We start from the raw sequence: 11,667 nt of genomic DNA, 5'->3' as shown, positions 1-11,667 counted from the left end.
TTCCTTTGATGCTGAACTATTTGTAATAGTGAAAGCTTTCAAACTTATTGAAATAAAATCTTATAAAAGAGAAAACAGTTTGAAACAGGCATGAATATTCTCTGATAGTCAAGCTGCTTTAAAAAGACTTAGAAATAGTCAGATTCATAATAATCAAATGAATCTTAAACTGATCTTAAACTCTGTTTTAAAAATTTAAAAGAGAAGAATATCAAAGCTGATAATTCATCTGCACTAAGTTCCTGCTTATATGAATATTCATGACAATGAATTGACTGATTCAGCTTTAAAAAATGATTCAGAACTAAGCAGATCTATTTAAAAAATTATGTTCTGATCTGCTATAAAGAGAAAAATAAAAGAATCTTGTTTAAACAAGTGAAATGAAAGCTGGCAGAAACAAAAGAAGAGTATATATTATTCAAGATTTGAAATAAAACCCAAGTGAAAATCTTGTTGAATTAAATGTAAAAAGAAAATATTCTCATCTATAATACAGCTAAAACTAGAACATGGCTACTTTAAATCTTATATGCAAAGATTTGATGATAGATTTGATTTAATAGAATGCTCATTCTGCAATGTAAATGAGAATTCTGAGTATATTGTAATGCATTGTGCATTATACAATAGTCTCAGAGTCAGATTGAAAGAGAAGTATAATTTAAATCAATTAAATATGAGATTCTTATTCTCAACTGAGACAGGAATTAAATACTTAATAGACTTTCTATCAGAAACTTAAGCAGTTATAAGAAAATGACTGAATTCAGAAATATCTGAATATGAAGAGAAGGAAATTGATCAGATATAGTCTGTTAAAACAGCTATATACTATCTTTTGAGAATTTGTTTCATTAGTCTCTCTTTATTTTACTTTATTTTTTTCTTTCTATTCTTTTCTATCTATCTATTTAATGTGTCTATCTTTAAGACTGTGGTCTCTTTTCTTTTGTCATGATATTGTCAAATGATTTCAAAGTATCAGAAGATGTTAAAACACTGTAGTTTGTAAACAGTTTTTGTATTCTGAGCTGAAATTTTCTGATTTTGCATATCTGAAATTAATGAATGTATGATAGTTATCTTTATAGATATAGGAAAAACCCTGAGAACTTTTAATTCTCAGGTAGATGTTATAGTCTCTGACTGCATACATCTATAATTGAAGAATAATAATAATAATAATAAGGTGTTTTTGTATCTTGAAGATTCACACTTTCATCTTCTTTTACAGATAAGTAAGAGAGATCTTCTCAGTCTTAATAAAATCTGTCAATACTTGAAGCTCTGAAACTCTTACTCTGTACTACTTAAGCATCTGAGCTTCTTATCAGAACTGATATGACATCTTCTTATAAGATAATACTTACAGAGAGACAGAAGTCATTATTACAGATATAATAAAAATAATAAAAGTGAGAAAAGAAATAAGTGTATAAGATTCTCTCTTTCTTCAACTGCTTAGTATAGTGCAGATATTATTATTATTATTATTATTCTTTCATTAAACTCATATGCAAGCGGAGCTTATGATGAGTCCTTGTGTGATGTTAAATACAGATTAAGTGTTAGTTATACAGAAGGAAATACAGGTGTTGAGACCATGTCAAGATAACAAGAACATAGGAAAATACAAAGAAGTGTCAATTAGATACATGTGATAATAACTTCCCAGCCCAGGAACATAGAGTGATTCATTGAAGTGATTTGTACACCTCTGTATTTATTAGAAATCTGAGGTGCTTGAGTTCCGGATTTAATGTATCCCCTGCAGATTTCGAACCCACGCGCCTTGGTTTCCCACGCCAAGGCGCTACCGGGTGGCCGCATTAACCATTCGGCCACTGAGGCAGTATAGTGCAGATAAGTAATAGTGCTGATCAGAGATTACACTGAAGCCTTCTCACAGAGAGAAGATAAAGAAACTGCAGAACTCTATGAACTTAACTGAGCAGCATTTCAAGCGGAGTGTAGACATATTATAAGAGAAGAACTATAGATTAAACTTCTCAGAGTCACTGTCTCTGAAATCAAGCTCTTTTTAAGATTCTCTCTGAATGATTATATAAAGTCATACATCACTGTGTTCATTGAGAGAGAGAACAGTATTATAATAATAATGAAGAGAGTAGAAAAAGAACTGATCACTGATAAATTAACTGATAGAAGAGATGACATCTCACTGCAAGACACAGCTACTATTATCACAGCTGTAAGAGATGTAGAAGAAGAAGATGTAATAATAAGAGCAGTACTCTTACAGCTCATTATTACTACTGTCTTCAATCTGGCTTTCTTAACAGTCATGAAGATCACAGCTGCATCATAAAGATGTTTATTACTCACTAGAAAATATCAGAATAAGTCTCTTATTATCTTTCAAGAATAATACTTTCATACACTCACTATTACAGATGAGAAGAAGAGAGAAAAATATATCACAGAGAGAAAGAATCTTTTTAAAGAATTCTGTCACTACTGTTAACTCTATCTCTAAAATACATCACTTTCACAGAGAGTTTTATATACAGAATGAAATATATTAAGAGATCTATAAGTCACTTATTAACTATATTTTTCACATTTCAATTAATATATAAGGAATTCACTTATTACATAGTTGATTTGAACAGAGATGAGAAAGAGAAGATCTATACAGTTAGTAGAGAAACTCATCTATTTCTTTATATTATATACAGTATACACGCTGTTAATTAATTAATAACTGTTAGACTGACCGCTGAGATCATGAATTTCACATTTGATCTCATTTGATCTGATCTCATACATTTCTTGATGTGAATCCCGCTGGGACTAGTTCTTAAAAAAACATGCAAAGTGACTATATATCAGATCTTAAAATGAAATCATAACTTGAAAAAAATGAGAAAGTGATCTCATTTAATTTCATTTAGTCTCATTCTTAGCATAAAGTTACTATTTTTAGACATTTTAAGGTTTTTTTTAGACTATTTTTAATTTTTTAAAAAGTAACACTTTTTGATAACACTTAAATAAGATTTAAAGTCATTTAAAGCAATAAAAATAATTTAAATTGAGAAGTGAAAATCATAGTCTTATTTGAAAAATGTGACAAGAGTAGACAGTAAGTCTCACTGAGACAGTAAGAAACTACTATCTAATGTTAAAACCATGTAATGGAATCAGTCAAATTGATAATGAGACTATCAAAAAATCTAGTCCTGATCTCAGACACGGTCACACAGTCAGTCTAATAACTGTTACTATATAACAAAGATAATTTCTAATCTGATAATCTTAAGAGTATTGAGACTATACTTTTAAAGAGAAGAGTATTATTATATCTTCAGCTGTGTTAAAGTCTTATTACAGTTTCACACCGCTTATTACTTCTCTATGAATGATTTCATTCATTTTACAGACTATTCAAATCAGTTTTCAATCACTCTATAATATTATTCAGATATAATATAGAATGATCTGATTGATAAATATAAGAATTTCACTTCTATACAAGGTCAGCAGATTACTCTTTTATAACAGTGAGATATCACTGAGATATTACTTCAGCTATTCTCACTTATAGAATAGAAGAAGAGTATCTGCTCATTATCTATATAGAATAGCTAGATACTGACTTCTAATTAAAGAAGTCAGTGATTCATTTTCTTCTACTGAAATATATATGAGATTTACTGCATTTCTTATACAATCTTCTTAGTATACTAAGTATTATATCTGTGATATTCTCATAATAACTCTGTAGCTCATGAGCTCACTATTTAAGTAAGATAGTTAAGCTTACTTATACAGCTTCTTAAACAACTATCTTTACATAATACTACTGACTAGTCACTGCTTCAATTCCGCCACGTTACACATTATTTCAAATATTAAAGATCTCAGATTCACTTTTCAAATAAAAATCTAGTCTTAGATAAAGAATATGTTTAAATTCTTAGTCATATTTTCATTCTGATCTCATTATTGAGAATAATATTAAATAAGATTATGAAATCATTTCTTACATAATATTATAACATAGTGCTTATTTGTTGTGTGGTTCGGAAGAACGTACAATCATCGAATAATAACGCGGCCGCTTCTGAACTTGCTTATGAGTGTAAAGGGGTCATAGCAGCCACTAATTAATTTAGTGTATAATATTACAATATATAAGAAGCCGGCATACACCTGTAATTATACACTGGCTTAAGCAACCTTTGAATCACATCTGATAGTATGTCTAAAAACTGGTGAGAAGCGCAGGCTCCTCCAGGGTGTGATAATTCCATCTATGAAGTGATTTGTAGTTATCATGCCAGTGTGATTCTAGAATGTCTCAAAAGATAGTGTATAAAGAGCAGTGAGTGAAAGAGCATCTGATTGATGCTGCTTAACTTGTTGAGAGAAAACTTCACACTCAGGTGAATGCCATGTACATGAACAGATGAAATGTGAGAAAGAGAGAGAGAAGTAATGAATCAGATTCAAAGAAGACTGCTCTTCACTCAAAGGAATAAAAGAGAGAGATGATCATCACTGAAGTTGTATAATGATAATAGAAATCATATAATAATATAGTGATAATGATACAGTGATATAACAATAGACATTGTATAATCAATGAGAAATCACTGAAATGAATATCTCTTCTAGTCAATATAAACAACACTCTTCTCTGCTATCTAAACTGGAAGATATGCAGAACCTCTCAGAGAGTTTACTTAAAACAGTAAGAAAAGTGACTGAAACTGCTGAACTGAAATCAAAGCTCTGTATATATACAAGGATTCTAAATGAGATTAAGGTCTTGTGTATACAGTGACAGACTGAGACAGAAGTCAAACAACAATTGACATTCACTACAGATCAAGTATTCACTATGAAGAGCTTTGCTGATGCAATTATCATTATTAATAAGAATAGAGAAAACCAGATCTTAGGTCTGCAGTGAGAGATTGAATGTTTATACAGATAGATGACTACACTGAACCTGAAGATCTCATCATGATTGTTCACAATCTCTTCAGAAGTGTATACATTATCAGAGACTACTATGCAGAATGAGAATCTGAGTATGAAATACATCAAGTCAGAAGATCTGCTGAAGTTATTAAGCTTCAATGATGACTGAAAAAATGATGCTGTAAGCAGCTGACTAAGTCAGATGCAATTATATTATCAGATTGAATGTGAACTCACAGACAGACAGCTAACAGAATTTCAACAAGTCTTAAGATCTGCTGTGTTTCTACATGAAAAAGTGAAGTCATTATAAATGACTGATGAAAAGATGAATCTCACAGATCTGAAGTAATATTCATTCTCATAAACATGAAATGAGTTTTTCAAATGAATCTTGCACAACTTTGAGAAAGTGAATATATAAGATAAGTATTATGAATACTTCACTAAGTGTAGACAAGTGAGTAATCTTACATCATACTTCACACACTTCAGCTTATACTATCTTATATTGAATGAAGAGCTTTTAACATCTTTCTGTTTACAGATCTTTATTCATGATCTTACATCTGAGTTAAGAGTGAAATGAAAATGCTTAATCTCACAGTCAGACACAGTGAAGAAAGTATATAACATTCTCATTATACAGGAATAAGTGAGTCAATTATAACAGAAAATACTGCAATTGAGTATACTTTAGTGAAGAATGAGTAATCAGACTTCTATGACACAAGTCACACACTCAGATGTGATGAATCTAGATCTGAATGTTATTGCTAAAGCACTGAATCCTCTGAAAAAGAGATTCTCTGAGTGAAAATCTTGATATTATAAGTATTGAGCTTGCTTCAACTGCAGATGTCAAAATCATGATATAAAAGATTACACTCAGTATATGTAGTCAAGAGAAGTAAGAAAGTCAAAAAACTAGCAGAATCAGTGAGCTTGAAGACACTCACTGATATTCTATGAAAAGTCTTCAAAGTGAAAGAGATGCCTGTATTAGATGACTCTCTGAATTCTGTGAATATCAAGAAGAAGCAGGCTCCTGACTGAGATGTAAGTGAGAATGAAGTGAACACTCATCTCAATGTCTTGAGACCTGAAATGTTAATGTATAAGAGATACTTAAATAAGAATTGAGAGATGACTGTAAAAGTGTTAGCAGACACAGAAGCTTCTACATAATATATTAATAATTATATAATCTGAAGACTGAAAGAAGTCTGCTGAGTGAAGAATCTCTGATGTATAAGATTATCTGATAACTGATATTTGATATTATCTGCAAGAGTAAGAGTTCTCTTGTACTTCAGAGAATAATCTTGCTATATTTGAGTGTGAGAGCTGCAGAATGTGAAATATGACCTTATTCTTGAACTTGATTGATTTCAAAGGTTCAATTCACAGATTCAATAATGTACATATTATATACAGTTGACTGATAGAAAGAAAATGATTCATATAATTCTATCAACTGATATGAGAAGGACATTTCATGTCTCTGATATAGAAGAGTTAAATCTGCTTATACATTAATAAGTAAAGAGAATGATTTGCAAGATCTCATCTGAAAGCATTCTGTATATCATATGAGATCTGAAAGTGGAGAAAATCAAGATAAAAGATATGCAGAAGAACAAGTGTATAAAGAAGCTTCTGAAGAAGCATGAGAAGGTCTTCTGAACAGATCTTTCACTGAAATTATCACTGAAATAAGAATTTGTATATGAGATTGACATGAGGGACATAAAACCAGTCAATCAGAATGTGTATCCTCTGTCACAAACACATCTTGAAGAACAGAAATATCAGATCACAGACCTTCTAGAACATAGTCTCATATGATTCTTATCAAGTGCATGAGGCTTTTCAGTTCTATTCATGAAAAAGACAGATGAGAAGTGACAGATGTGTATCAATTATTGAGCACTTAACAAGCTTATAATCAAGAATGAATATTCACTATCACAGATTCAACAATAGTTGAATATAGTTGAAAATGTCTGATATCTATCAAAGATTAATCTTTTCTCAGAATACTGACAGATCTGTATAGATAAACTGTCAGTTCTGTGAACTGCATTTAATATATAATGAGAGAAGTTTGAATTCCTGATAATATCATTCAGTCTGACAAATGTGTCTGTTATCTTTCAAATGATGATGAATACAATTCTTTATAAATAAAATGAAACCTCATGTCTTGTATATCTCAATGACATTCTAGTCTTTTCAAACTCATATAATGAATATCTGAAGTATCTTGATAAAGTGCTTACAACTCTGGCAGAGCATAAGCTCTATATTAAATTAATAAAGTATGTGTTTGAAATAGAAGAGTTGAAGTTTGTAGAACATGTAGTGAGTGATGACTGTATATATCTTATTCTGAAGAAATTGAATGTCATAGCAAATTGACTGTGGCTGAGAAATGTATATCATGTATGACAGTTTCTTGAGTTAGTCTCATACTACTACAGATTTATCAAGGATTTCACATGAATATCTATATCACTTTCAGATCTCTTAAGAGAAATGAATGTAAATCTGTGAAAGAAGAAGTGTTATTCAATCATCTGAAATGCTGTGTGTGAAGAGGCTTTTCTCACACTGAGAAAATGTGTAACAACATTCTCAGTGCTTATTCAATCAGATTGTGATAAACCTTTCTACATTGAGATGAATGCATATGAATAAGCTATCAGAGATGTTCTTCTACAGATGAGTAAGAATGACAAGCTGCACCTAGTAATATATAATGATAGAAAACTATCAGATGCTGAGCTCAATTATTCAGTGTATGAAAAGAAATTGCTAGCAATTAAGCATATACTGGTGTTATGAGATAGATATATTGACAACAGATATATGATAACAGTGATTATGAATCATGAAATCCTTGCTATCTATAATTGATGACAAAACCTTTCAAATGCTTAGCATGTTGAATCTTGAAGTTTTAAGTGTACAATCTTCATATCAAATACTAAAAGAGATTGAATACTGTGGTGCCTGATACAATCAGTTGCAGACTTGATTTCATGAATGAGAATTCTGTGAATCAGATACAAGAGAAGTTCATATTAAATATACTAAGAGAGTGTAAGAAATCAGAATGAGTAAACATCATGATCTCTCACTTGAAGAATAACAAGATGTCAGATGATAAGTGTCTTATAAGAGTAGTAGAAGAGATGCTTCTGAACTTCAAGCTGAGAAAATTGAAAAATGATGTTATACTTTACTGTGATCTAGAATATGTGAAAGCTTTCTATCTAGAATCTTCATTTAGATATGACTTGATGACTTGCATGCACAAGGAATTCAGTCACTTAGAAAGCCCTGAACTCATGAATGTACTTGAATCAAGAGCATACTGGCCAAGCATGATTGAGAATATTCAGGTGTACACTCATGAGTGCCAGAATTGTCAGATTGTGAAAGAATCTAAGAAAGAGTTAGAATGTAAGAAAGTATAATATCAGATAAAGTATATAATACAACTGTTTAAATGATGAGAGATGAATCTCATAGGCATATTACTGCGGATGTCAAATGAAAATTGATGAATAATCACTGCTATTGATTACACTACTGACTAGTCAGTTACAAAAGCAGTTTCAGAGATGACAGAGAAGATGATGATGAAGTTTCTACATAATGAGATCTATGTTAACTATGAAATGCTGTATGAGATTCTAACTGATAATGATGCAAACCTCATAGAAGGAGTGATGAGGCATTTTATAAGCCAGTTACAGATAAGACATTGTAGAACAATACTATATCATCTGTGAATGAACAGAAAGATGAAATACTTGAATGAAATCTTGAGTAACATGCTGATGAAATATCTAGTAAGCAAGTCTATGAGATTATGAAATGAATATCTTGATCAGATGCTATTAGTCACATGAATTCAGCAGCATGCAGTCTTCAAGTGTTCATCATTCTACCTGTTGTATGAATTGCATCCGCGCATCCTGGAGAATGCTTCAGAAAAGGTGAGAGAGAAAACAGCAGTTGCAGATACAACAGTTATGAATGTAACAGTCATGAATGTAGAATCAAGATTGAAAGAGATCAGCCATGCATATGCAAAAGCTAATGAGTTACTTCTAAATCAAGCAATTCAATTGAAAAGAATATGAGACTCACTAGTTAAGAAATCAAGTCTTAAGATGAGAATGTGAGTTCTTGTATGCAATGAGAGTTCTGAGAAGTTTCAATCTAGATGATTTGAGTCATATAAAATACTCAAATCACATTCTCTGAGAATGTACACATTGAAAGAATCAGAGGAATGAGTCTTATACAACTTAATAAATGATTCATGACTTATGAAAGCAAAGATACAAGATCTGAGCAGATTATGATTATTCATAGCACTATTGTCAGTGTTGAAAAAGAAGAGACTTACATTTGAAAAGTCTCACAAGATAAGAGAAATCATAGACACTTATGAATCAGATGATCTCACTTATTCTGATCTTTTCATAATTATAAGAAAAGAATGAGAAGCAATGAAGAAATCAGATGAATATCACACTTTAATAAGTGATGAGACTGTAGCTGATTGTACAATAATACACTGCAGACAGTGAGTGCAACATGACAAAGAGCAGTCTCAAAGTGACAGACTTACACATGAATCAGATCACAGAAGAAAAAGGAATTCAGAGTTGAATTTGACTGTTTACATCAGTTTAATCACAGAGATCACAGAGGACAAACTATCTGAAACATCTGTGAATGTGTGAGATCAAGTCATCTCAACCCCTGAGAATGCTCAGAGATCAGGTGAGATTAGTTTCAATAGACTGTTCACTGTAGTGATCTGAGTGAGTGAAGAGAGATAGTATAATGTATGAGACGGAATTACAAAAGATGAAAGCTGCTGAATCTAGTCACTGAACACTGTATTATATAGAGATTGTGTAAGAGTAGTGACTAGCAGACTCAACTGTAAGAATCAGCTGTAAAAGACAAATGTTATTATACACATCTTATTCATTTTTATACATCACATATTTAATCTATTTCCAATGCCATGCCATCTGAAAAATATCAAAAAAGAAAATCTCAAAACTTGAGATCTGCAAGGAATTTGAGGGCTGCAAGCTGCTCTTATAATAACACTGTGCATGTCTTCAATTCCTCTACTGCTCTGTGTACAACATTAATGTAATTTATTGCAAGATTGGCTGGAATGTTAATATAGAAATGTGTATGCATACATGTAGAAAAATTGAAGAAGAGCATGAGACTCACAGAATCAGAAGTCAGAACAGAGAAGATGAAGACAGAAGAAATCAAAGAAGAAGATGCAGCCCTTAGATAAATAATGATGAGAGTTATTCAGAGCTGAATGCTTATGATCTGGTGTGCATACTACCTTCTCTGCAGAGAAGGGAGAGAAAGTGATAAGAGGAGCTTGAGAGCAGAAGAGAGTAGTCTCAGCAGTGTTATCATCTTTGATTAAAATAGCCTCTGGTGCTGGAGCAACTAAGAACTATTATTAGTGTATAAAACTGCAAAAGCAGGGGTAACAATTACTGAATAAACACTCACTGGCCTTAGAATTGTACATGCAATTACAACACACATAAGGCTTCTCAGAAAGAGAGAGAGGGACATGAGAGAATGCAGGAAGCAGAATGCAGTGTGTGAACAGCTTATTTTCACAATGACATCTCAGACAAGATGTATAAGTCTCACATCTGTAAGTGTAAAAGAGCATAATATCTGTGTTCTTATTTCTGAAAACATGAATATTCTTCATCTGTATCATGAAGTTGAATGATAAATGCTAGAGAATAGAATGATACAGGTTGATCATGCTGAAGATATTCATCAGAGTGAATGTACCTGTAATATTGAATTTAATGATTGTGAAAAGTTTCTTAGTATCTGTGAACATCATGACTTCATGTACAATAAAACCCATAATGATTTTCTCTAAGAATAGGAAAATCAGTGTCAGAAAGAAAAGATAAAAAGAAAAAGACTTACAATTTTGACACTGTTGAAGAGAGAGGTGATTCTCTGAAATGAATAAATGATTATCTCATCATGAATATTTAAAATGAATATAATAATCAGTGTCTGTGACTGAACTTCAGATAGTTGTGTTATATACTGTCTTTATACAATAAATTGTTCTAGGGGTTGGCAAGAAGAGTGAGAGTGTATGTGCTGAGAAATGTGGTTCACTGAGCCTATGCAACATCTTCTTGAAATGAGGAGAGCTAGTAATGAAGGCAGCAGTGAAAGCAGGACTAGCAGGAGTGAGAGTCACAGGAACAGGGGTAGCAGGAGCAGGAGAACCAGACACAGAGGCAAGTGTAGAAGATTGAGAGAACGCAGCAGGGAAAGAAGCAGCAGAAGAAGTAGAGAGAGATGTGAGAGACCTGGCCACACATGACATGAACAATTCCTTCATTACCATGTCCTTCAAGTTCTCAATCAATGATTCAACATTGAGTTCACTATCATTGATGAATGCAGATCTGTCAATGTGTGAAGATTCTATATAAATAAAAACAACATATCAGTATCTGCATTCATATAAAATTGTGTCAGAAAACATGATCAGAAACTGCTGAGAAGAAAACAGTCAAGAGTGTATGAGAAGATGAAGAAGATGTATCATTTATAATAGTATGTTCTAGCAATCATTAGAAGATAAACAAGTCCTGGTCATGTTTCACA

General features: G+C 31.9%; 1 protein-coding gene across 1 annotated transcript; it reads left to right on the top strand.

Annotated features, from left to right (window-relative positions):
* Positions 1 to 8,084: 8,084 nt before the first annotated feature.
* Positions 8,085 to 8,435, top strand: BDBG_06185 (uncharacterized protein; the record flags this gene model as incomplete). The annotated part of the gene is made up of 1 exon (XM_002622959.1): positions 8,085 to 8,435. The coding sequence occupies one exon, from the start codon at positions 8,085 to 8,087 to the stop codon at positions 8,433 to 8,435; it is 351 nt and encodes a 116-aa protein (XP_002623005.1).
* Between the last annotated feature and the right edge of the window lie 3,232 nt (positions 8,436 to 11,667).

The sequence above is a fragment of the Blastomyces gilchristii genome (genome assembly GCF_000003855.2).
Source record: "Blastomyces gilchristii SLH14081 genomic scaffold supercont1.15, whole genome shotgun sequence".
NCBI lineage: Eukaryota > Fungi > Ascomycota > Eurotiomycetes > Onygenales > Ajellomycetaceae > Blastomyces > Blastomyces gilchristii.
This window is presented reverse-complemented; position numbering and strand designations above follow the sequence as displayed.